The following is a 26,067-nucleotide window of genomic DNA, read 5'->3' on the forward strand; positions in this document are numbered from 1 at the left end:
AAACTGGCACGCTTCTTCACTGATAAAGGTTGACACTGGCAGGTGACACGCAATAACTGTAATATTTAATTGCCATTCAGAGAGTTTATTTGACTTCCATGTCATCACCGCCCCTCCCCTTAGGGCTTATCGCAGTCCATTACTATATTTGTTTCCCTGACTTCCGATCAGACTGCAGGCTCTCTAAGGCTGGCCCCACGTTGGTTCCATTACTAGCCCCTGTCGCCTAATTTGGACCCCAGCACGGGGTTTCCAGCCGCCGGGTGTTCCCGGCAGCTGGGTTACCCGAGAGCTCAGGTTTAGTCAGCCCTCCTTGGCCCCGCCCCCTGCCATTTGCTTCCGGCGTGTTTGAGACGGGGACGAGAAATAAGGGCGTATAGGATGTGCTGCGTCTGCGCAAACTCTGTCCCGCGCCTGCGCATCCTGGTACCTCCTCCCGACCGGATATAACGGTCCGCGCGCGGCTCTTCGAACCGGAAGTGGAGAGGAACTGTCGCGGGGCGCGTCTGGCCTGACTCAACGCCCGGCAGTCTCTGCCGTTGCAGCCGCCCTCGGCGCTGCCGAGGCTTCCCGCAGTCGCCATGTCCGCCAGCGCCGTCTACGTGCTGGACTTGAAGGGCAAGGTACTGAAGGCTCCCCACCCTCCCCGTTGCCAGGCAACCAGTGGGTCCTCGTCCCTCGGGGACCCACCCTGTTGCTAGGTGACCGGCCAGTGAGCCCCACCCTGGCATTAAGCGTGGAGGTCGATAGGCCTCACCTGAAGGGCCCCACCCTGTTGCTAGGTAACCGGGCGGTGGTCTTCACTCCGCAATCACTGGTCTGTTGCTAGGTAACGCGGTGGGCTGCCACCGCCGCCGTTGCCAGGTAACCGGTGGCCTCATCCCCTTCCGATCAGTCCTGAGTCCCGAGCTTTGGCCTCCTTGGGAACCCCCCACCCCAATTTGGGGAGGACGGGCTGCAGCCGCCCTCAGAGTCCGGCCAAGCGCCGAGGGGCCGTGCGACCCTTGACCGAGGTAACTGGGCGTGGCGGGGACTTGTGCCCTCGGGCCAATCCCGCCTTCTGCGGGCGCAGCAGCTTCTGTTTAACCTGCGTGTTCTCCCTGTAGCAGTTTCTCTCTGTTCATCGTGACATTTAATTACGAGGGTTAGGGAGGTGAGTGGGGGGAGCGGCATTTTAGAAGGAAAAACTGAGGCACAAAGAGGTGAAGCAACCTGCCCAAGGTCAAACCGGTCACAGAGAAGTTGCAGGTCTCCGAGTTCCACTTGGAGTCAACTGTCATTCAGTGATATTTGCAGAGTCTACTAAGCTCCAGGCATGCTTGTAAGTGGTGGGCTATTTTGGGGGGAGCACAATCAGTCAGTCCCTGTCCCATGAACTGACAGTCTGGTGGGGGAGATGGACATCAATCTCCAAATACAAATAAGCACAAGTAAATGTCGATCACAGTGGGGGAGCAATGAGCATCCCTGGGGTAGTGATAAAAGAGACTGCAAAGGGGACTGAGTCTGAGGGAGTTGGCATCAGTAGGACCAGGCATCTTCCCTAGGGTTGTCAGACAAGAGAACCTCTTACAGAAAAAAATGTTCAGGCCTTCAGAAGTGGGCTGTTGCCCTCCAAGCCCACCCCAGGTGGAAGACAGGGACACCTGGCCTCTTGCATGTGGGAGCAGCAGGAGCTGGCCCAGCAGTGTTAAACAAGCCCTGCATTCACGGGTGACAGAAGCGTGGGTGTTGGGTCCTAGGCGAGGTGGACGGGAGTTGGCTCAGAAGTTGAGGCTGAAGAGGTGAGGTGGCTGCCCCTTCCTGCCCCACTCCCAGAACTTTCCTCAAGTCCTTTGAGTGAGTGCCTGCCTTGGGTGCCACCAAAGTCAACAACTGGTGAGTCCCAGTGCTTCTTCCCCCAGCCTTCTCAGAAACAGGGAGGATGCCCTTCTTAGAGGTGCACCAGCGGGTGGGTGGGTACAGTGCTCCCTAGTCCTGGGGGCACATGTTCTTCCATCCTGTCCACCACATCTCCAGAGATGCCGCAGAAGGCCTGTCTCAGCTTGCTTGTTTCTTCAGCAAACCTTTCCTGAGTGCCTGGCACGCACCCAGTCCTGTGCCAACTCTGTGGAACTAAGCTGAGTGCAAAACCCATCTTGGCGTCGCAGCTCTGTGACTTCTGACAAATACATTATCTTCTCTGGGCCTCAGTTCCTCACTGGTTGGAAGAGGCCTTTATGGGGTTATTGTGTGGAAATGTGGGAAGCTTGGCCCTGCTGTGGTCCACAGTTTGCATTAGGCTCCACAGGCCCTCGGCTCTAGCAGGGGAGGCGCGTGGAAGCAAAGAGGTTACTGAGCAGTCGGATCCAGGCAGCTACAGGCAGGAACAAGGCCCCGGGTGATGCAGTTGCTCAACCTGGTATTTGGCTGTCAGAGGAGTTACAAAAGGCTCCCTGGCAGAAGTTAGCGCCGGAGCTGGTTTTGAGGTGACCAACTAGTGGTCAGGTGGAGAAGAGGTGTCCCAGTGAGTACAGAAGGTGACGGGCAGCCCACATGGGCTGGCAAATCACAAGTCTTGGTTAATGCCAGAGCCTGGAGGGTGGCACCAGGTGTTGAGAATGTCCCGATTGGAGAAAGGAACTGAAGGGACCCCTTCAATTCCAGGAGGAAGGAGTCATAATGAGGAGATTGTGGCCTGGGAGAAGCATGATCAGACTTGCCCCTGGGAAGCTCCCCTCCCTCCCTCTGCAACCAAGATGCCCCTCTCCCTCCCTCTGCAACCAAGACGCCCTTTCTTCCACTCCCTGAGGACCTCCAGTTCCAAAAGTCGGCCTCCTGAGCAGACTGCACTGAATCAAAAATAATCGAGGAGCTCAGGACCACGTGTCTGCCTGCCAAGCAGAACCTCGGGTCCCTGAGGAGACCAGTGTGGCCACATCAGCTGGTAGCAAGCCCTTCCTGGACACTTCTGCATCTCTTGCTTCTTAGCAGCAGCTGACGCCACTAGCCACCAGTCATCACACCTCCCCCAACGTTAAGGATGTCACATTCTTGATGTTCCTTTTGTTGTCCGCCCCTCCCGCACAGCTCTGCCCTGGCTGCTCTCAGGCCTCAGTGTGCTCCCCATGCTGTCCCTCATGGCAGGTGGCTTTAATTTATGGCAGTGCCAGTGGCTCTCAGTTGTACTGCAGTCCTGCACTCACCTCTGCCTCTCTGACCATCACTGTCCGTCTCTATTGGCTCTGAGGCATGTTGGCCTCCAGGACACCGTGGCAATCCCAACCACTGCCCACTGGGCATTTCCCAAAGTGAACATCCTGTCACCTCCCATATTTGCTCTGGGTCCACTTCAATAAGCGGCACAACCGTTCATCTATCCATCCAGTCGTCCCCACTAGAAAGGCATTGTTCTGACCCCTCCTCATCCCATGTTGACTCTATGCATGTTTACTGAGCATCTACTATAGGCAGGACCCTGGGTGCTGAGACACAGCCATGAAGGAGACAGGACTGGTTCCTGGTCCCTGGGAATGTCAGACATTAAAGGAAGGTGCAAATAAATATATGATGCAATGTGCACATGGGCACTGAGGACAGAGGGGCCAGGGTGGAGAGGATGGGACACGCTCTGTCAGCCAGGGCAGGCAGGCAGGACCCGTGGAGGAGATGCCGTCCGAGCTGAGGCTGGAGAATAGAGGAGGTCAGGCCTTTCTCAGCAGAGGGGGCTGCAAGTGCACAGGCCCTGAGGAGGAGCCGATGTGCGTCGCTCCGAGAGCCGGGGGTGGGACTGTGGGGGTTAGGGGCTTCGAGGAGCCTGACCCGTGGGTACCGTGGCCCGAGGTGATGGACGGAGGTTCATTCTCAGTACCAGGGAGGCTGGGGTAGGTGTCACTTTCAGCAGGAAACTGCTTCTGTTGAGGAGAAGCCTGTCACATTTTGTGAGGAAGGACCTGGGTTGGGGACAAGGGTGACAGCAAGGAGAGGGACTGTCACCTTAAGTGTTGCTCCCTCCTGCCTTTACCTCTCCTCTGGCCCCACAGCCCCAGCTCCGAGGCGGTCGTCACTCGGCCTGCCCACTCTGCCCAGACCCCCATGGGCTGCCCCCACCCCCACTTCAGCCACGCTTGGTTCCCATGGCTCCTGTCCCTCAGGCCTTGATTTGAAGTCATGCCCTCGGGAAGGCCCCCAATGCCCCCTAAGCACATGCCCTTGCCTTGGCTGCTACCGTGCCCCCAGGCCCAGCACAGAGCCACCTTACAGGGGCACAGAGGCATAGTTTTTAAATTTTGGGTTTGTTTGCTGTGGTACTGGGGATTGAACAGGGGCACTCTGCCCGTCCTTTTTGTTAGTTTGAGGCAGGATCTCGCCAAGTTGCCTGGGCTGGCTTCGAACTTGCTGTCCTCCTGCCGCAGCCTCCCAAGTAGCTGGGATGACAGGTGTGTGCCGCGGTGCCCGCCAGCACGTGCTTACTGACTGCGTGAGCCCCTGGGCAGCCCTGGGGGGCAGGGAAGCAAACTGTGCCCCCTGTTTCCTTTGAGCACTCTGGGGACCCAGAGGCCCCCGTCCAGGCCAGCATCCCCCAGACTCTGGATCCCTGGAGAAGAGAGTGGACCGTGAGAAGCCAGGACAGCGGCTTTTAGCAGCAGAGCAGGCCCTGGAGCCCGCCGGGGCTAGGGTGCGGTCCTGACTGCTTCACTGCCGTGTGGCCTCAGGCAGGCAGCTTCGCCCTGAAGGGCATCCCGTCCGTCTCTGATGACCACGGGCCTGCCTTAGGGTGATGGCCAGGAGGACAGGTGGGAGTCCCCCGGCCGGGTCAGGGCCTTTCCCCAGAAGCCACAAAAGAGAGACCAGAGAGGCACCCCTCGCCCTCTCCTGCCGTCTCCTGCCCTTTCAGACTTTTTCTTGTCATTATTCCCTAAACAATATGGTGTGACAACCGTTTACGTAGCCTGCGTGTGGTCTCAGGTGTTGTGACCATCAGGAAACGGGCCGGAGTCTGCCGCAGCTGGGTGGAGGTTCCGTGTGGGTGCTGGGCCGCTTGACACCAGGGGCTGGAGCAGATTCTGGTGTGCTGGTGGGGCAGGTCCTGGGGCCAGTCCCCTGCAGACACAGGGGGTGACTGGTGTGTTCCTTTCTGTTGCTGCTGGCTGTCTGCGGTGCGCATGGGCACAAATCTTCTCTCTGTTCCGCTGCTGAAGGCCGTGGCCGTAGCCTCCAGGTCGGGTGTGTCTAGTGCGGAGCTGCTGCAGGTGTTCTGCGACCCACAGTCCCGTTTCTCTGGGGTGGACGCCTAGGGAAGGCGGCTCCTGCGGTAACTGTGGCTTGACTTTTCCAGACACTGTCAGACTTCCCATCGTGCTTGCTTCGTTTTTCAGCTCCGCCACATGTGGGCAGAGGGTCCTGATCCACAGGTGGGAGAGGAGGGGGCTCTCCTGGTCGGGCTGCATGTGTGATCTAGTAAACGGAACCTTCAGTAGCGAACAGGACCCCGACTCGGGCAGGAGAGCAGGTCGCATTAGCGGGGGACGCCTCCGTGAGGGCCCGTGCAGGGAGCTGCTTGGCCTGGTGTCTCTGAGCCAGCGCTTCGGACCTGGGCCTTCCCTCCAGAGCCCTCTCCTTGCCAAGAACCACCGTTAGTGGGGGCATCCTCACATTCACCTGGAGGGGGAAGTGGCCTCTGGTCTAGTTCCTGTCCCCAGGAGGACAGGACAGCTGGCACATCTCGCCCCTGCCTCAGGGCCCAGACTGCAGCACCCCAGGTGAAAGCTCCTGTCTGTCCTCTTCCTCCCCGACCGCAGGTGCTCATCTGTCGGAACTACCGTGGCGACGTGGACATGTCGGAGGTGGAGCACTTCATGCCCATCCTGATGGAGAAGGAGGAGGAGGGCATGCTGTCCCCCATCCTGGCCCACGGGGGTGTCCGCTTCATGTGGATCAAACACAACAACCTGTATCGTATCCCTTTCCTGGAGTCCTCCTGTGTGACACCGGAGTGTGTGTGTGTCGCCTACACGCCGTGCCCCCAGGGCTGGTCCAGTGCTGAGCAGGGTACACAGCCCTGTCCTTCCAGAGCTCCCTGCTGCCCAGGGAGATAGGCTAAGAACACAGCATGACAGGTGATGGGTGGGGAGGAGAGGGCAGGAGGGGGCCCAGGAAAGGAGGTGACATCCTGGAAGGGACCTGTAGGAAGGCCAGCATGCAGGGCAGGGGGCATAAGGAACACTGGGCCAGGTGAAGCTCCTGCAGCTGGAGCTGGGGGTGCAGAGCAGGAGCAAGGCTGGCGTGGTCAGCGGCTCTGCAGTCGGGTCTAGAAGAATGTCACCTAAATGTGGTGGGAACTCCTGGGAGGGCTTCAGGCACATCTGCATTTCTGGCTGCTGAGTGCACCCTTTTAGGGAAGAGCAGTGGCCACGAGGAGATGATGTCGAAGAGGCCAGGCCCGTGTCCACATGGGAGGGCAGTTGGCCTGAACCACAGAGGGCAGCAGCTACAGAGATGGGGAGAGATTTGCTCAGATCATGGAGTCTCCTTCCTGCCCTCCGGCCAAGCCAGACTGCCCATGGGGCCCAGCTGACCCTCCTGCTTCTTGGCCCAGGTCTCCAAGCACCTCTGGTACCCACACTGCTGCAGCAAGGCTCAGCTGTGCCGTAGCCAGCCCGTCTGGGCCCCTACAGCAGCTGAAGTGGCAGAGGCCATCTCCTCCTCCCACAGTGCATGGGAGCAGCAGCCCCCTCTGTGGGGGCCGGGCCGGGGGCGGGTGAGCTGGTGCACATATGGCCCCCGATATGTTTGCAGGGACGTGGGAACTTGCCATGCAGGCGCGCTCCATGGGCCACCGCACACCCAGAGCTTTGGGACCGTGGCCTCTGGCCTCCCTGCCACCTTCCCCCACTCTGCACTGCCAGGAGGCCAGCCTGCTGTGGGAGGGGGTGGCCCTCCTCTGGCCTCTGCTTAGACTTCGCCCTTCTCCAGCAGGCCAAGACGGCTCTGGAGGGTCTCTGGGCAGTCTGTAACTCAGGGAGTTGACCGTTCTCTGAAGCCACTTGGGTCTGGGCCGCACACACCCGGGTGTGGGGAGGGGCCAGGCACTGATGCCAGCTCAGCAGCAGCCATCAGACCAGTGTCCCTCTGGATCCCCACATTCCACACAGGGACAGCTAAGGAAGAGATAGGGCTCACCCCTCTGGGTGAGTGGACATCCTCCCACCCTAGCCTGGTCCCCAACTTTATTGTCTGGTGACAGTTTCCAGAATGAACCCAACTCTGAAGGCCAGGAAAGTCACCACTGCCCCCTCCCTGTGTCGCCCATCTCCTGACCTCTGTGCTGTGCGGGGAGGGTGGGAGTGAGGTGGACGTGGCCCCTGCCCTCCCTCCCTCCTTCCCAGAGCTCGTGCTTGGCACACCAGCCACCTAGCTCAGGCATGTCACAGACAGGGATTTCTGGGGTGCCACATGCAGGCCTTAGAGGGACCAACCTCCCTGGTGGCTCCAGGCCCATTCAGGAAAGAGGAACAGGAAGTGCCCAGCACCTGCTGGCCCTGTGGAGGCAGGGGCTGTTCCTGCAGGAGGGGAATCTGGGCCAGGCACCTTACACAGCAAGTCTGCGCTCAGGCCCCCATTAAACAGGGAGGGACGTTGAGGTTAGATCCGCTTCGGGGGCCACGCCCATTGCCAAAGCCGGCAAGAGCTAGCGGCAGAGCTAGCCCAGCCGTGTCCCAGGGGTCCTGGCCGGGAACCCCGACCCATCTTTGGAGGAGCAGGACTGGTCGGTCCTGTCCTGCTTTCTCTTCTTGGAAGAGGCCACCCCAGGCCACTTGTCATCTCTGTGATTCTCTGTGTCCTCAAGTCCTCCCTGGGGGCTGGTAACTGCTGTGTCCCAGGCCTGGCTGGAGCCCCGGGCCTGCTAACTCCCCTTGCCACAAGTAGATGGCAGGTGGTGTGACGGGGCGCGAGAGGCAGGGCCGCTGGGAACGCTCCTTAACCAGGCTCCGTGCAGTGGTCGCCACCTCCAAGAAGAACGCGTGCGTGTCTCTGGTGTTCTCCTTTCTTTACAAGGTGGTGCAGGTGAGCGTCCTTCAGGGGCTGAGGAGTGACTCTGCTCTCGCGTCCCCGTTTGTGGCCATCCCTAGGGAGTTCTGAAGCCAGAACTCTGGAAGTTGGAAGGGGCACCCTGCCTTCTTGCACTTGGGGTTCTCTGGCCTTTGTGACTTTCCCCCTGGTGAGGTCAGGAAGTGGACAGAGGAGGTGGGGCTGGGGCAGGGCGAGCCCTGAGCCGGAGGAATGATGGAGGGCCAGCTGGCAGTCGGGTTGGGGAGGTGGGTGACCCAGGCTCTGCTTAGACTCTTCAAGGCCCAGTTGCTTGGGGCCCACCTTGAGGGGTGGCTGACACATGCCGGGTGTCAGCACAATTAAACAGAGGTTCTGGGGAGGCCACAGGCCCGGTGGGGGATGTGGATCTAGGAGGGAGGAGAATGGAACTGTGGGTTGGCATCCAGGGCTTCTGGTCAGATGTTGGCGGGCGTGTGCCCAACCCCTGCTGGTTCCCCCTCACAGCCAGCCAGCGCTGTCCTGCCTGCCTTCTCCAGGCCGAGTGCTGCAGAGCACGTCACCAAGCCTGGGACGTGTGCGCAGGGCTGCTGGCTCTGCCTGGAGGTGGAGGAGTGTGCGGCCCCTTCACCCCGTCTCTCCTCCCAGCGCTCCTCCCGCCCCCACCCCGACACCACAGGTGTTCTCCGAGTACTTCAAGGAGCTGGAGGAGGAGAGCATCCGCGACAACTTCGTCATTATCTACGAGCTGCTGGATGAGCTCATGGACTTTGGCTACCCCCAGACCACGGACAGCAAGATCTTGCAGGAGTGAGTGGGTGGGGAGGGCCCCGTGGTCAGGTGGGGCCATGTCATGACATGCTGTCCTCAGGTTTGCAAGTGGGAGAAGCAGATGTATAACCCTGCTGTCCCCCTCACCTTCCCATCTCCAGCTGGACCTGAGCCTTATCTATTTGTTACTGGGGACTGAACCCAGGGTGCTTAACACTGAGCCTCATACCCAGCACTTTTCATTTTATATTCAGAGACAGGGTCTCACTGAGTAGCTTAGGGCCTCGCTAATTTGCTGAGGCTGGCTTTGAACTCTGGATCCTCCTGCCTCAGCCTCCCAAACCGCTGGGATTACAGGCGTGCGCCACCGCAGCCAGTGTGGACATGGGTTTTAGATTGAGCTGTTCTGGGTGGCTTAGGGTCCTTTCTCCACAACATCCCTCATAATGTGACCATCATTTCCTGTTGTAGCCACATAAATGCCCTGAATCCCTTGCTCTCGGGAAGTCGCTGTCTTCGGTCTCACTTGCACAACAGGCTTCGACAGAGTCTTCCTTCTTTGGAGTTTTTTCCATCAAAAAACCAGTCAGTGTGGGTTCAGCATTTACTGGGCCAGGTGTTGTGGAGAGCACTTTCCCTCCTCTCAGTTCACAGTCCCGGGCACCAGTCTTCATTTCATAGGAAGCCAGGGGACACCCAGAGAAGCCTGTGTTCCCGACCATTGCACCTGTTGCTCTCCAGATGGGATCAGTCACCAGGGTGCCCCCGTAGGCTCAGTGCTGCTCAGTGCCCATCTCATAGGCTCTTCTGCTGGGTGCGGTGGCAAGCCTCTAACCCCGGCTACTCGGGAGGCTGAGGCAAGGATCGTGTGTTCAAAGCTGGCCTCAGCCCCTTAGCGAGACCCTGTCTCAAAATAAAATAAAAAGTTTTTACAAAGGGCTGGGCCTTAGCTCAGTGGTAGCGAGCTCGCCCAGCGTGCACCAGGCCATGGGCCCCCAGCCCTGCAGTCACATGCATGCACTTGAACACACATCCCCGAAACACTGTCTCCTTGGCTCCCCGAAATAAGTGCTATTGGTTGTTTGTCGCTGGATTCTGTCAGCCTGCTGGACAGCACTCGGGGGGTCCTGTCCTGGAGCCCACGCCAGGGAGGGGCTTCCATGTGGCTCAGGACCTCCTGCTTCCACCCTGCCCTGCCCAGATGGCCACCTGAAGCTTCAGTGCCAGTGTAGGTGACACCTCCTTGACTCTGGCCCCACAGGTACATCACTCAGGAAGGCCACAAGCTGGAAACAGGGGCCCCGCGGCCCCCAGCCACTGTCACCAACGCAGTATCTTGGCGGTCTGAAGGCATCAAGTACCGGAAGAATGAGGTGTTCTTGGACGTCATCGAGTCTGTGAACCTCTTGGTAGGCTTCCTTCTTCCTTGCTTTTATTTAAAAGTATATATATATTTTTTAGTTGGACGAAATATTTTTATGTGGGGCTGAGGCTTGAACCCAGGGCCTCCCATGTGCTAGGCAAGTGCTCTACCGCTGAGCCACTACCCCAGGTTTCTTCCTTGCTTTTTAAAAAATGCTGTTGAGTGCTCCATCCTAGGAAAAAACTAATTTTAATTTTAATATTGGCAAAGCCCTAAGAAACACGGAGGTTGCGATAATCGGCAGTCAGCAGTGTTTCCTGCTGCTCAGGAAACAGGCCGTGTTAGGCGGAGAGCGCTTGTTCTGACACTCGGTACGTGCAGGTTGTTTAAAAGAAAGAAAGTATAAAAGCTGAAGTTTCTGTCATCAGGATGACCTCCTCCCTGAAGGACTGTCATTGTCGCTCCTCGGACCTCATGTCGGCTGTCCAAAGGGTGTTGTTTTCCAGGGTGTGGAGAGTGTGCGGGTGGTTCTCCAGGTGCTGCCTTGGTTTGGAGGGTCTGGGCTGGGTTCTGGTCCACTGTCTGGTGCCTGGCTTCGTTTGTTTTCAGTGCTGGGGGGACCAGGGCCTCCAGCATGCTGGGCTGATGCTCTGCCACACCCCACCCCGTCTGGTTTGTTCCTTTAATTTGCTTTTTAGCTACTGAGTAAAGTTGCTCGTTGTGCCTGTGAGTGTCAGCCCCCATTCATACCTGTGCACTCGTCCCCAGCCAGGGTGGAGACCCAAAATGTCCATCCCTCGTGTTGCCCCCTTGTAGCCCACTCCCTTCGTCCCCATCTGTGCTCAGTTACTGTTGCATGGTCTTTGAGATTGTCACCTGGATGGCATCGTCTGGCAGTGCAGCTGTCAGGGGGTGTGAGGAGCCACACGTCGCGTTGTCCGTGCAGTGCCTCTCGGGGGTCCAGGTTCTGTGTGCCCACCGCTGTTTCCTCTCTCTGCCCTTCTCTTTGTTTCACATTCCGAATGAACCACAGTGTGATTCTCCATTCATTAAAGGACATTTGGGTCATTTTCCAGTTTTTGGCAATAAATGAGTAGTGTTGCTGTGTGTCGTGTTCGGGGTCGTGTGTGGACATGAGTTTTCATTTCTCTAGGGTAAATACCCAGGAGTGGGATGGCTGGGTCACACGGTAAGTGTATGTTTAACTTTATAATAAACCACCGAACTCCCCTTTGCACGCTCACCAGCAATGGGTGGGACTCTGGTGGCTGCGCCCCCGTGGTCATTTTTACTTTGCGCACCCCCATTCTAGGGCATAGGGAGCGTTCTCTCGGCAGAGTGCCGGTCTGTGTTTCCCCAGGGCTCCATGACGCGCAACATGCCTTTTTGTGTTTCCTTCTCACCCCTGAACCCTCTGTGGAGCAATGTCTCTCTGTGTCTCTGAGCACCTTACAATGGGATTGCTGGTTTTCCTAGTGTTGAGTTTACAGGTTCTTTATATCCCAGATACAAGTCTTGGTCAGGTAGTCGGATCAGCAAGTATTTTCTTCTCGTCTATAACTTGCCTTTTTATTCTCTTAGCAGTATTTGGCAAAAGTTTTTAATGTTGGTGAAATCCAAGTATCAAAAGCATTTTTTATTGCACTTTGGGTGTCGAGTCTGACTCATTGCCAACCCAAGTTCAGGCCAGCCTTCTTCTGCATGTCTTCTCAAGGCTCTATAGATTGTATTCAGAGCCACAGTCCATTTTGAGTTGGATTTTATATAAGGTGGGAGGTTTTATATCCAGGTTTCTTTTTGCATATACAATAATTTTTTGCAGTTGTTCCAACACTGTTTTTCTTTTTTAGAAGAGTGCCCTTTCTCTATTGAATTGCTTTCCCACTTTTGTCAAAATCAACCTCACTCTGTGGCCTGTCTTCTCTTCCAGTGTCTGTGTAGCTGCTGTGTCTGCATATTCCACTGTCCGTACTGTGCCCGTCTCTTCCGTTGGACTGTGTGGCCTTCTATCCCTACATCACTAACACACCGTTTTGATTGTTGTAATTTTATAAGAAGTCTGAAAATCAGTATGATTTTATGATTTATTCAAAATAGTATTATTTTGTGTGTGTGTCCCGGGGATTGAACCCAGGGTGCTTAACCACTGAGCCATATCCCCAGCCTTTATTTTTTTTTAATTTTGAGACAACATTCTTCATTTTAAAATATTTTATTCTAGTTCCTTTATATAAAATTTTGCAGTCAGCTTATCTATTTCTACAAAAGTTCTGCAGAGGTTGTGACTGGTGTTTTGTTAACTCTATAGGTCAATTTGTTGAGATTCGATATATTTACTAAATTAAGCCTCCCAATCCATGAACAGAGAGAGAGAGGAAGAGAGAGAGTGTGTGGGTGTGCACGTGAGAAAGGAAGAGAGATTGGATTTCTGTCATCAGTGTTGTGTAGTTTTTACTATGACCGCAGTGTTAGAGTTATTCCTAAGCATTGCATTTTTTCAAGTGATTTATTGACTATGAACGATAAAAGCCCTCTGTAGGTGAGAAGGCGTTACTTTTCCTGATTCCTGAACTCTCACGAGTGTGGGTTTAGCGGGGCGGGCACTGGAGAGTTTATGGTCCCCTTATTTTCATTCATCTTGGTTTCTTTGTTCGAGGGGGTAGGTAATAGGGATTGAACTCAGGGCCCTCGACCACTGCGCACATCCAGCCCTATTTCGTATTTTATTTAGAGACAGGGCCTCACTGAGTTGCTTAGCTCCTTGCTTTTTGAGGAGGCTGGCTTTGGACTCTCCATCCTCCTTCCTTAGCCTCCCTGCTGCTGGGATTATGGGATTATGGGTGTGTGCCACTGCACAGCTTCATCTCTGGATTAGAATAAGATGTCAGGTGTCAGCAAGAATTTCATCTTTTGAAGCTGTTATAAGTTATATATTTTAATTTAAATTTCCAACTGGACATCACCAGGGTTTAGGAATGAGACATTTGTTTGCTAACCAGGTCCTGCAACCTTGCTAAACCCACTTATTCTTTTTTTTTTTTTAAGTTGTAGATGGACACAATACTTTTATTTATTTTTATGTGGTGCTGAGGATCGAACCCAGTGCCTCACACGTGCGGGGCAAGCACTTTACCAACAAGCCACAACCCCAGTGCCCTAAACTCACTTATTCTTGAAGTGCTTTTTGAATTCCTTGGGACTTTCTACATAGATGTATTGGCCATAGACAGGGACAGTTTTATTTCTTCCTTTTAAATATTTATGCCTTTTATCTCTTTTCTTGACCTATTACCTCATTAAAACTTTCAGGGCAGTATTGACTGTGAGTGTTGAGAGCAGACCTTCTTTCCCTGTTCCTGAAAGGAAAGTATTCAGTCTTTCACTGCTAACTAGGAAGGCAGCTGTAGGATTATCGTAGATGTCCTGTTTTCATGTTAGAAGTTCCCTTTTATTGCTAATTTGCTGCAAGATCTTTATCATGAATAAGTGTTGTGTTTGTTAAATGCTTTTTCTCTGTGAATTGTTGTGAGCATGGGGGTTTCCTTTTTTAAATTTTTGTTTGATGTTTGTTTGCTCGGTTTTTGCCATGGTAGGGCCAGAGCCCAGGACCTCCCGAGCTAGGCAGGCTCTCACCAGCCTCACCCCACCCAAGATGTTAACATGGTGATTTCCGCCAGCTGCTTTCTGATGATTGAACCAGGCTTGCATTCCTGGAATAGATCCAGTTGGTCTTGGTGTGCTATTTTTTATCTGCCTAATATTGTATGGAGAGTTAGGGCTCTGTATTCATAACAAAGTCTGGTTTGTATTTCTCGTTTTGTAATACTTTGGTTTGGTTTGGTATCAAGGTAGTGATGTCCTTTTAAAATGATCTGGGAAGTATTTCCTCCTCTTTTCTGAAAGAGATTATATAGAATTGGTGCTAATTATTTAAACATTTGTTAAAATTCACCAGTGAAACTATGAAACTAAGCAGTGATTTTTTTCAGAATGTTTTTAACTACAAATTTCAACTTTTTATTTCATTACTATTTTTCTATTTTAGAGCTTGGTCCATGTCCCATGACTTGTTGAGTGGTGTTTATAGCAATCCTTTAGGTCTTTAATGTCTGAAAGTCTATGCTGGTAGTTCCTCTTCATTCCCCGTACTGATCATTTGTGTTTTCTCTCCTTTTTCTTTATCAGTTTTGTGAGGTGTTTACCTATTTTATTGATCTTTACAAAGAATCAGCTTTTGATTTCATTGATTTTCCCCCCCATTTTTCTGTTTTTTTCTATTTTATTTTTGCATCATCCCTACTATTTCCTTCCCCTTGATGAAGGTTTCTCTTCTCTTTCTAGTTACTTAGGTAAAGCTGTAGATAGGAGTTTGAAACTTTTCTTCCTGTCTGAAGTAAACCCTTAATGCTGTAATTTTCAAATCATTGTTATTTAAAACATCTCACAGTCAATATGTTGGGGTTTTATTTTTGTTCGAAAATACCTTCAAATTTCCTTGAGACTTTCCTTGTGACAATGGGTTATGTTTAAATTTCTGAAGGTTTGCAGATTTTTGTCATCCTTTGTCATAGATATTTAACTCCATTGTTGTCTGAGGACATTCCTTGAATAATTTCAGTTATTTAAAATGTGTTAGGTCTGTTTTAAGGACCCAGGAATGCTCTCTCCTGGTGAGAGCTCCATGTGTGCAGCCAAGGAGTGTGTCCCCTGCTGTTGCTGGGTGGCATGTGCTGTGTAGGCCCGTTAGATCCAGCTGATCGATGGTGTTGTTCAGTTATTCCAGCAGTTTTGGCAGTGCTCTGCTGCTTGTCACCCTTCACTGACAGAAGGGATAGGGTGCCTGCCTTTACGGTGGCTGTGTGTCTTTGCCACCCTGCTCTTGGGCACCAACGCATTTAGGCTTCTCTTGTCTTCTTGATGAACTGAACCCTTTATTATTATGCCACGTCCTTCTTCATTTCTGATAAGTGTTCTGCTCTGAAGTCCACTTTGCTATCAACACTGTCACCCCAGGGTTTTGCTTTGTTTGGTTGGAGGTGCTGGGAGTGGAACCCGTGGCCGGGCAGATGGTTAGGCCCCAGCCCCTCTGGTGCTCTTGTGATTAGTTTTTTCACGGTGTACATTTTTTACTTTTTCTCTCATCCCTTTACTTTAAGCCTTATACACAAAATGACCATCAATTTTTAAAGATCTGATGATCTTTTTTTTTTTGATAAAAATGACTAGTTGCCCAGGCTATCTTGAATTTATTTTATCTTCTTGCCTCAGCTTCCTGAGTAGTTAGGATTCCAGACTTGTGCCACCGTGCCCAGCTGTAGTCTGTATCTTTTCATTGCATGTGTTTAGGCCATTCATACTTTTTGTGACTGAATTTGGACTGAGGTCTACCATTTTGTCATTTTTTTCCTGTTCTCTGTTTACAATAGTCATTCACCACATAATGACATCTTGGTCAACGATGGACTACATATTGATGGTGGTCCGATAAGGTTTTAAAGGAACTGAATATTTCCTGTGACCGGGTGATGTCATAGCTGTCATGGCACGTGTTGGTGATGCTGGTGTAAACACACCTACTGTGGTACCAGTCATATAAAAAAGTACAGCACATACAGCTGTGTGCAGTGTGTAATGCTTATTAGTGATAATGAATGACTGGGTTATTGGTGCACGTATTTACCATGCCACTCTGTTTATCACCTTTTCCAAGAGTCCTCCTTTTAGTTTTTTTTTTTTTTTTTTTTTGCCATAAAACTGTTGTGTGTGATCGCAGCAGCAGCCTCGTACATCTTGTGTTACCAGTATCTCTGGATTGCACCGAGAGGCCGTGTCTAGTGATTGACTTGTGACCTCGATGCATCTAGGTCCGTATGAGTGTACTTAGGATGTTGGCACAGTGACAAAGTCACCTAATGAGAACATAGCCTGGTCATTAAACACGTGTGACTGTACTTGTGATTTCAGAGTTACTTGGAATCAACCTCCTACACTCCTTTGGTCTGTGTGAACACTGCTACCCCTGGATGGTAGAGTCGTCCCGTTTGTTACGTCTGCGTATGTGGAAAAGCCCACCAGACACCTGAACTCCTTTCTCCACTGTGAGACCCACTGCCACCCGAGAGGAGCGCAGTCCCCATAGTTACCCAGGTGCTCACCAGTCCTCTGGCATCATTTTCCTTCCATCCAAGATGTTTCTCTTAGCGATTTTTATAGTTCAGGTCAGTGGGACACCAGTGTCCCTGGTTTCTCCTTCATCTGGGAGCGTCTTCACATTCTGCCTTTGTTCCTGAAGGATCTTTTCAGTGGACGCACAACTCTGGCTCAACAATTTTCCCTCTCACATTCCTGTTCCTGGTGAGGCGTCCCAAGTCACTCAGGTCCTTGTCCTCCTAGGGTCATGTGTCGTTTTGCTCTGGCTGCTCTCCCAGTCTTTCTTTGACTTTAGTTTTCAACAGTGAGGTTTTATTTTTCCTGCTGCTAGTGATGCAGTCCAGGGCCTCTTGCATGCTACTCGAGCACTGTACCGTCGAGCCACGTCTGCGGCCTGCCGCATTTAGACTTCAGACATCAGGTGTGGACGTCTGTGCGTTCCTATTTGGAGTTTATTCCCCCGTCTTTCCCCCGCGGTACTGGGTACTGAAGCCAGGCCCTCCCCACGTGCCGGCCGGTGTTTTGCTACTGCGCTCGGCCCAGCCCTTCACTCACCTCCTGAGTCGTAGGTCTAGTCTCTCACCAAGCTCAGGAAGTCTTCGCCACGACGTCCTCAGGTGTGTTTTTATTTCACTTCATTTCCTTCTGGACTCCAGTGCCACGGGAACGTCAGACTTCTGTTACTGTCCTGTGGGTCCCCCAAACTCTGTCCTTCCCATCCTCTCCCCATTGTACCCACTGGATCATTTCTGTTGATCTGTCTTCCGCTTCACAAGTTCACTGACCCTTTCCTGTGCTGCCTCCTTTCTGCTTTTAATTTTTATTTTAGTTAGTGTATTTTTTACTTCTAAAGTTTCACCATTTAATTTTTCTATGTGTCATCTTTTCTTTGCCGAGACTTCCTATTCAGTATTGGTCACAAGCATGTTCATGATTATAAGGTGCCTGTTTAAAGTCCCTGTCAGATAATCCAGACATCTGTGTGTCAGCAGTGACATCCATAGATGGCATATTTACCACGCAGGTTGAAATTGTCATGGCCTCCATGTGCTGCGTAATTATGAGTCATATCCTGAACTCTAAGTTACTGCGTGATGAGATTCTAGGTCTTATTTAAATAATATGGAAAATGTTGGTGCTTTTGTTTTATCCAACAGTTGATCTGGTTTTGTCCAGGCCACAAATTCCGGCCCAGTGCTGTGAGCTGAGTCTCAGTTCAGTTTCCCAAGCCTCGGGCCCATTTACTTTTAGCTGAGCGTGCACTGCCCAGTGGTCATTCTGGGGCCTGGGTGGTCAGATTGGCTCTGAGTGGGGGGCGAGTCATACGGCACGAGGATCACACTCTCATGCAAACTCCGGCGTGCTCTGGAGACACGACTTCCCGGTGTCTTTCCTCAGTCCCTCTCTGCACTCTATCCAGCCTGTTCCCTTTCCCCTGACCGAGCCCGGGGCTCCAGCTGGCCACTGTGGTGTTCAACAGCGGGCCTCACACAGGTGGGGACAGGGAAGAGCACAGGTTGCCCATCCTCCTGGAGCAGCAGCCAGCATCACGGGATGGCCTGGGCCCGGGACATGAGAGAACAGAACTGTTCCCCTTCCAGCCCCGAGTGAGCCGAGGCCCTCCAGTGCCGTCTGCCCACAGTGCTCACTTCCTCCAGGGCCTCGTGTCCAGGGCCGGCCATGGCCGTCAGTACGCAATGAGGCTGGCAGGGCTGATGGGAGCTGCCGCCCTCCTGCAGCACCCCCAGCCTGGCCTGGCATGGCCTGCTGATCTGTCACGTGGGCCCAGAGTGAGTCCCTCTGGCCGTCACAGTAGGGCATGGGACAGCTCCCTCACTGGGTCGGGACTTCCAGAGGGTGGGGTCTCCAGGCCTGGAGCTGCCCGGGAGGGGGCTCCTCTAGAAGATGGTTTCATAGCTCTTGCTGCGACTCTGTGGGCCGAGACGGTGACCTCGTTAACCACCGTCCCCTTCTGCCTGGGAGCCCTCGTCTGAATTGTTGGAACCCAGCACATGGCTCTGGGGTCCTCTGGGGTGGAAAAGCAAATCTAGGGGTGCAGCTTAGAGCTAAGGGGGACAGCACCCAGCCATAGTGCACTGCTGCATGTGGCTCTGCCCAGGATCCCACTCCTTCACAAAGGTCACCACAGGGGCCCTGTGAGAGCGTCACCTTCCTCAGTCTGACTGCCGGGTCAACGTTCGTCTCCAGATTCCTGTCGTGTGGATGGAGCAGGGGACCTTACAGCCAGTCCCCCTTGGCAGACATCTATCTGACCCATGCCCTGTGGAGGGCACTGGCTTTGGGTGGCCGGGCAGCCTCGGCTAAGGCACTTGGCCCGACAGCTGCCCTGAGGCGGAGACCGGCCTCGTGGGCTGGGAGGCCTCCTGGCTGCGCTGCCTGGGCTTGTGGGGCCTGCAGTGTGTGTCCCCCTGGTCCTAGCAGGGGGCTGGACAGAGCCCCTCGAGCCCAGAGCTCTCAGCCCGGCGTGGGTTGGGAGTGGGGTCTGCACCTTGCCCCCGCCAGGGCTCAGGAGGGGGAGCGTGGAGACGAGAGGGGTGCCGAGAAGGAAGCCGTGGGGGGCCGCCACGTGGTGGGGACACTGGCAGGCAGGGCCCTTCACACCGGCCGCCGTCTCCAGGTCAGTGCCAACGGCAACGTCCTGCGCAGCGAGATCGTGGGCTCCATCAAGATGCGGGTCTTCCTCTCGGGAATGCCGGAGCTGCGCCTGGGCCTCAACGACAAGGTCCTCTTCGACAACACGGGCCGTGAGTACCAGGCCGAGCGGGGGCGGGCGGCGGTGGCCCACAGCGGCCAGGGCCCACAGACTGTGGGCCTCACCCAGGGCAGGCTTCACGGGGCTGCTCACCGTGGGACAGAGGCTGGCTGGAGCACGTGGCCTGGGGCATCTCACAGGGCTCACAGGATGGCGCAGGAGACGCCAGAGTGGAAATCCCAGAGTCAGGTCCCAGGCCACCCAGGGCTGGGGAAAACCAGGGAGCACTGTAAATGTCAGCGCGAAGCCTCGGCCCCCTGCACCGTCAGGCCAGGTCTCTCCCCTGGGCCGTGGGCAGTCACGGGAAGTGGAAGTGACCTGCAGCACCTCCTACGGTGGCCCAGGACGGTCTCTCCCAGGCATTATTAGCCCAGGAGGATGGCTGGGCAGGGCCACCCCTGTCCCTTAGTGAGGTGGGAAACAGGTTCCAGCAGGAGGGCACGGTGGGGCCTGGCCCTTTGAGGAGCCACCGATCATTAGCAAGTGTCCGGAGAAGCCCGCTGCCAGCCCTGCCCTGGCTGCTGGGACTCGGCATCAACCAGGCCCAGCAGCCCTGTCCCCAGGAGCACAGTAGGCACTCGGCATCAGGTGCCACCAGGGAGGCGAGGGTCAGCAGGGGTGTGGGGGGGGGGCAGGGCTCACCCTCCCTCCCTCCCTCCCTCCCTCAGGGGGCAAGAGCAAATCTGTGGAGCTGGAGGACGTGAAGTTCCACCAGTGCGTGCGCCTTTCGCGCTTCGAGAACGACCGCACCATCTCCTTCATCCCGCCAGACGGCGAGTTCGAGCTCATGTCCTACCGCCTCAACACCCACGTGAGTGCCGGCCACCGCCCTGTGCAGGAGGCCCCCTGCTCCTGTCCCCAGGGGTGTCTCCCTCCACGAGGTGGCCCCAGGGCAGCCACGGTGTCTGGCCCCACCCCCACTCCATGGGCAGCGTCTGCTCCAAGGAGACCGAGTCCTCGGGCCTGAGCTCCCTGAGGAGGCAGGACGGAGCCCCTCCCCGGGCCAGGTGTGTGGCCCCTGCCGCCCCCTTCTCCAGGCAGCACTCCGCTTGCGCTGCCCAACTCCTCCAGGGCCCTGGGCCCCGAGACCCGTCCCTGGAGATGGCCTGGGCCTCCCCCTCCCACCCAAGGCACTTATGAGACAGGACCCGCTCAGTGCGTCCCCTCCCCCAGGTCAAGCCCTTGATCTGGATCGAGTCTGTGATCGAGAAGCACTCCCACAGCCGCATCGAGTACATGATCAAGGTCAGCGGGAGCCGGGCAGGGCCAGCGGCGTGCCGCCCACCGAGGGTCTTCCAGTGGCCCTGGCCCATCCGTGGCCTCGGGCATTGGCTTCCAGGAGGGCCGGGTGTCACGGGGCTGCCATCTGTGCTGCCTCAGTGTGGGCTCAGCTGGGGGGTGGCCAGGCACAGGAAAGAGACGCCACCCAGGGCTCCCTCAGATGGCGCCACTTCCTTGGAGGGGCCTGTGGCCAGGCACAGGGGGGCTCCCCGGAGCGGCTGCCTGCCAGGTGGACACTCACCTCTCCACGACACTCCAGCCCACGCCAGGCTGGGGCCACCGACATTGTCCTAGAAGGCCAGGCCAGGGGGAGATCTGGGAAGCCACGGAGGCTTGGGGGACAGGCAGGAGACACCCGACTTCAGAAGCCAGGCTCAGGGGGCGTTGAGGGTCGGGGAGGGCGGGGAAGTGCCTGGAGATGCCAGGGCTCGTGGTCGGGGAGCAGATCTACGGGCCAGGCTGAGGGGCTGGGGCCTGGTGGCCCTGGGTGGCTGAGCTGGGCCACCTCACCTTCACCCTCCCAAACCTTGAGCCACGTCAACCCCCTCTGCAGGCCAAGAGCCAGTTCAAGCGGCGGTCCACTGCCAACAACGTGGAGATCCACATCCCCGTGCCCAACGATGCCGACTCGCCCAAGTTCAAGACCACGGTGGGCAGCGTCAAGTGGGTCCCCGAGAACAGCGAGATCGTGTGGTCCATCAAGTCCTTTCCAGTGAGTACCCCCCCCCCCAGGAGGTCAGGAAGGCGGGGGGCTCTGGGGCTGTTGAAGGTCCTAGGTGACACCAGCTCTTTGTCTGTTGCTGCTCCCCCTCTCTGGATCCGGGGGCCCAGCTACAGCTTGGAAGTGCCTTCGGGAAACAGGAAGGGCACCCCCTGGCTCCTCCTCTCAGATGGTGTTGCCCTCCAGCCCCAGTTTTTATATCTGCACTTACTTATTGGGGTCACCCCACTGCAGGCCCCTGCGTTGTTTATGATCTTTGGCTTTAGAGACACTTGAGCGGTTAACCTTGTGCCTGTGTCATCCTGTGTCCTGGGAGTGTGGCTTCAGGGAAGGTGGGTCGCAGCCTGCAGCAATTCCCCAGGGAGGGCAGCAGCAGAGTTGCTGTCAAGCTTTCAGACTTCTAAGCAGAGAGAGGGGACTGTGGCTGTGCCACTGTGACTTGCTCTTCTCCTGTTATCAGCAGTGCTTTTCTTGTGCCTAAGGGCCATTTGTATTTCTTTTTCTGGAAACTAGCTGTCTCTTGCTCAATTTTTTTGGCAGGTCTGGTCCTTTTCTTGGTTTGCAAGTGCTCTTTACATATAGGCTGGATGGGGACCTTTTCATTGGTGTAAGTGGTGTGTGGTTCACTTTGGACTTGGTTTCTGGCATCTTCTGCTGATTGTGTCCTTGTTTCATTGTTAACATTGTGGTTTAACATTGTCACGTGTCTGTCTTTTCCTTGTGTTGTGTCTGGATTATAAGTCATGCTTTGGAAGCCTCCCGTTCCCAACACAGAGGAATTCACCCACGTTTGACTCCAGAGCCCGTCGGTGGCATGTCTGGGTCCCCTGGGAGCTCGGCCTGGTACACGGGAGGAGACACAGGGCCCGCGTTCTTTGTCCAGAGGTCCATTCAGGTTCCTTTCGTCATTTACTAAAGAGTCTGTCTTCCCACGGTTTGAGATGCCCTGTTCACCAGGTCCAGATTTTCACGTGGCAGTGGGTCTATTTCTGAACTTCCTCTAGTCTGTCCATCCGTGCAGGGAGGCGCTGTCTGAACCAGCGCTTCACTCTGTTTTCACATCTGGCAAGCTGCCCGCCTGATGGCCCCACGCCCTGGGCGCTTCCCTCCACTGACCTCCCGGCAGCCTTCGCGGGCTTCCTTTTCCTCCCAAGCATTGGAACCTGCGGGTCTGCACGAGGCTGCTGTTAATGGGGAAGAGTAACGCCTCGATGAGGCCGAGCTGTCCTGTCCCCGAGCCACGTGGGCCTGTTTTAGTTTGGTTTTTGATACCAGGGATTGAACTTGGGGGCGCTCGGCCACTGAGCCACATCCCCAGCCCTATTTTGTATTTTATCTAGAGCCAGGGCGTCACTGAGTGGCTTAGGGCCTCAATTTTGCTGAGGCTGGCTTTGAACCCTCGATCCTCCTGCCTCAGCCTCCCAGCTGCTGGGACTACAGGTGTGAGCCACCGCACATGGCTTCCTTTATTTCTTGTTTTGTGTATTTTTGACTACCTTTTTTTTTGGAGGGGGGGGTAAGGTTACCTAGTGGTTTATCTGTTTATTTTTTTTTTCCAGATTTGTTTTTGGACTTTCTTTGTTGTTTATTTTCCTTTCCTATTTTTTAAGTCTTTAAATTAATTTTATTTTATCTCATTTTTTGCATTCCTGGGGGGGACCAGGAATGGCCCACACTCTCCCACTGAGCTCCATCCCCAGCCCCGAGTCTTTTTGTCTGAGTCCCATGTTCAATTCACTTATTTTTGTTTTAAAGCTTGTTTTATACAGGTGTCTACGCTGTGATTCTGGCTTGCAATACTTTACATTATTTTCTAAAATAATGTCTTCAGATAGAGGTGGTTTTGTCTTCTAAACTTCCTGACGCAGGCGGAGGGAGGCTTCTCTTCCCGTGTCCCCGCCCTGTAGGTGGAGGTGCGCAGTGAGCCCTGTGCTGTCCTTTATGGACTGAGGGAAGAGGAGAGGGCCTCGTCCACAGCCCCCAGCGCAGCGCCGTCCCCTGGACGAGGGCCGGGGCCCCAGCTGGTGCCTTCCTGGGGCAGGTGCCCGTCCCGTGCCCTCTGCTCTGTGGAAGTGGCTGCCGCGCCGTTAGGTTTGCAGGAACTGCTTTGTCTTCCCTGGGAGTCCAGGCCTGGGGCCGGGCAGTGGTGGCCTGTCCCCCTCTGCAGGGAGCGTTCTTGCCCAGGTCCCCTGCCGTGACATCAGTGGCCTCCTCTTCCTCTCGTGGCTTCTCGTTCTGGCTGGAGTCAGTCCGCAGTCCTCCCCACTGAGGGGGGAGGAAGCGGGGAACCCGCCGTTTTGGGGGCCCCTTCCCAGTGTCCCCTTTCCTGCCTGCTCCCTTTGGTCCCAGGGCACAGTGTGGGTGTGGGTCTGATTGGGCCGGTGGCATCCAGGCGACAGGTGGGCTCCCCTCCTGCAGCTGCTGTCCGCTGCGGCTGTCCAGCGGCCTCCTGCTTCCTGGCCGCACTTGGCACTTGGGCCGCTGTCTCCCTGGCCTGGGGGGACGGGCAGACGTCTAGGAGGGAGCTGAGGCTTGAGGACGCGCCCCCTCTGGGGCTGAACAGGCAACGACCCCTGCTGAGCCTTGGTCAGGCCTCTGGGGACCCAAGACTGTGGTGTCCCAGTGTGGCCAGGGCAAGGAGAGGGTCATGCCGGCCCCCCTCTGGAGTCGCTGCTCACTCCTGCGCCTGAGGCTGCTGCCCCCCACCCTTGGGGAGCAGGACCTGGGCCAGCCCTCGGTCAGCACTGTCCCTGGGGTCCTGCTTGTCACCTCTCCCTGTCCACAGGCTTCTTGACTTGTCCCTTTCCCATTGTGCCCTGATGTTGGGCACATGGCTGTCCCTTAGACCTCAGGCTGGCAGGTGGCCTGTCCCCCAGCCCCTGCCAGTGCCTTCTGCACAGTCCCCTGCTCCCCCCAAGGCCACGCTGTCTTGGTGGCCTCCGTGGCCACTCGTCTCCTCTTCCTGAACCTTCTGAAGCCATTTTCCTTCTGAGAACTCACTGCCTTTCCTCAGAGTGGCTCTGGCTGCCCACTGGGGCCCGTGGGGCAGACATCAGGCATGGAGGACAGGCCGGCAGGGAAAGTGGGGCACTGGGCAACCCGAGCAGACAGGCAGGGTCCCCGGGCCAGTGCAGCATGGGCTGCTGTGATGGCGCTGGCTGACTGTCCCCCCTGCCCAGGGCGGCAAGGAGTACCTGATGCGGGCCCACTTCGGCCTGCCCAGCGTGGAGGCCGAGGACAAGGAGGGCAAGCCCCCCATCAGCGTCAAGTTCGAGATCCCCTACTTCACTACCTCAGGCATCCAGGTACGTAGGCCGCAGCGGGGCCGCGGGGACTAGGTGTCGGCGAGCGCAGGCCACACGCAGTGGACTTGGCATGACCAGCGGGAGAGGGCTGCCGCTCAGCCTGCCACGGGCACAGGGGAGCAGCAGGCTCTGCTCCCCGGGCCCAGCCCCACCAGGGAGAGGCCTGCACCCCGCCCTGCAGCGCGTAGCATGGCAGGCTCCCCTCAGAAAGCGCACGGGCAGCTGAGGGTCATGAAGTGTCTGGGCGGCCTCTTGTCCAGGAGGCAGCTGCCGGTGCACAGCCTGGCTCTGGGCCTCCTGCGCCCAGGGCTCCGACGCTCACCTCGGCCTCCTGGGGCCCGTGTTGCCCCCCTCACGGCCTCCCCACCAGCGGGAGGAGGGTCGGGGCGCGAGGAGAGGGCCAGGCATATACTCAGCTCTGGTCCCGTGTCCCAGGTGCGCTACCTGAAGATCATCGAGAAGAGCGGCTACCAGGCGCTGCCCTGGGTCCGCTACATCACCCAGAATGGAGGTGAGCGCGCCCTGCCTGGGGGTGCCGAGGGGTCGCCAGGCAGCCCCGGGTGGGGGGGGCCCTGGAGACGGAGCCGAGGGTGGACGCCTCCCTCTTGTCTCCTAGATTACCAGCTCCGGACCCAGTGAGGGGCCACCGCAGCCAACACCCCGGCCCTGCCGGCTCGGGGTTCCTGGTGGGAGCACCGGGTCGTACCTGCCAAGCCCGCCAGATGAGGAGGGCCACCCCCCAGACCCTGGCCGCCACCCCGGCCTCTGCCCAGGGACCTCCCTCCCTCTGCAGGCCACCTGCTCTGCCATGGACACTCACCTCGGAAGACCTTTTCCCAAAGAGTCTGGCTCCTCAGGAGTCCTCTCTCTTTGTCCCCTGAAGTCCAGGGAAGGACGTGAGGTCGCCCCGCTAGAGGTACACGACAGCCTCCGTGCTGTCCCGCCCCAGCTGCCCGCGGCTCCGCTCCCTGCCTCCCAGGGCAGCGCCCACCTCGCTCGGCAGCAGGGACATGGTTTCGTTGCCGTTTTGTTGAAGACGTTGTTTGTCGCTGTTCCCGGAGCTCGGCTTTGTGCGTTTCTTGCTGCTCCTGTGCCCGCCGTCCTCAGGGCAGCTCTCCGGGGCGGCCTCGCCACCGCCCGCGGCCCCCTCCCATGATGGCGGTGGCCTGCTGCCCTCAGCGGCTGCCTCTCGGGGGGCCCCTGGCCTGGGCTCACAGCCTCCCTGGTGGCACCGTCCCAGGGTCACCCAGACCTCAAGGCGCTGTCCCTCAGCTGGCTCAGTGTTTCCCCAAAGGACGCCTAGAGGGTGGGCGGTCACCAGCCCCGCCCGGCCCTGCCCGCCCACCGTGCTTGTCACAGCTGCATTAAATGCCATCGCTGCACCCACCGCCCGCCTTCTCTAGGATGCAGTGGGGTAGGTGCTGCTCCGTGGCCACCACGGCAGGCGTGGGGCCCCCCTGGCTGTCACTGACCTTCTGTGTGGCCCCATGAGGCCTGCTGTCCCCTAGCACCTCCCCTCAGCCCCCAGCTGAGAAACAGGAACAGGCTGTCGGGACACGCACCCCCTTCCCTGGACACTGGGCTGCCCCTGAGCCCGAGGCCACCAGGAGGCCCTCAGGCTGTTCTCTCCCCTTAAGGGATGCCTTCAGCCTCCGGGGGCCACAAGCTGCCCCGC

The 26,067-nt window shown here is 56.3% G+C and overlaps 1 protein-coding gene across 2 annotated transcripts; it reads left to right on the forward strand.

Annotated features, from left to right (window-relative positions):
* Positions 1 to 451: 451 nt before the first annotated feature.
* Ap1m1 (adaptor related protein complex 1 subunit mu 1) lies at positions 452 to 25,233 on the forward strand. 2 transcript variants are annotated; one of them, XM_021731522.3, is made up of 13 exons: positions 452 to 623; positions 5,781 to 5,937; positions 7,979 to 8,046; positions 8,708 to 8,838; positions 10,061 to 10,208; positions 11,316 to 11,351; positions 18,951 to 19,077; positions 19,754 to 19,896; positions 20,259 to 20,330; positions 20,920 to 21,078; positions 24,267 to 24,392; positions 24,828 to 24,903; positions 25,009 to 25,233. In XM_021731522.3, the coding sequence occupies exons 1-13, from the start codon at positions 582 to 584 to the stop codon at positions 25,029 to 25,031; spliced, it is 1,308 nt and encodes a 435-aa protein (XP_021587197.1). In that variant the 5' UTR covers positions 452 to 581; the 3' UTR covers positions 25,032 to 25,233. The 2 variants fall into 2 exon arrangements, with proteins under 2 accessions (XP_021587197.1, XP_005333098.1); XM_005333041.5 differs by lacking the exon at positions 11,316 to 11,351 and having other exon boundaries at positions 453 to 623.
* The last annotated feature ends 834 nt before the right edge of the window (positions 25,234 to 26,067 follow it).

This window comes from Ictidomys tridecemlineatus, chromosome 2 (assembly GCF_052094955.1).
Source record: "Ictidomys tridecemlineatus isolate mIctTri1 chromosome 2, mIctTri1.hap1, whole genome shotgun sequence".
Lineage (NCBI taxonomy): Eukaryota > Metazoa > Chordata > Mammalia > Rodentia > Sciuridae > Ictidomys > Ictidomys tridecemlineatus.

Coding starts and splice junctions, on each gene's coding strand:
- Ap1m1 (XM_021731522.3), top strand. CDS start 582: ATGTCCGCCAGCGCCGTCTACGTGCTGGACTTGAAGGGCAAG. Junction 19,078..19,753: donor CCTCTTCGACAACACGGGCC/GTGAGTACCAGG, acceptor TCCCTCCCTCAG/GGGGCAAGAGCAAATCTGTG. Junction 20,331..20,919: donor GCATCGAGTACATGATCAAG/GTCAGCGGGAGC, acceptor CCCCCTCTGCAG/GCCAAGAGCCAGTTCAAGCG.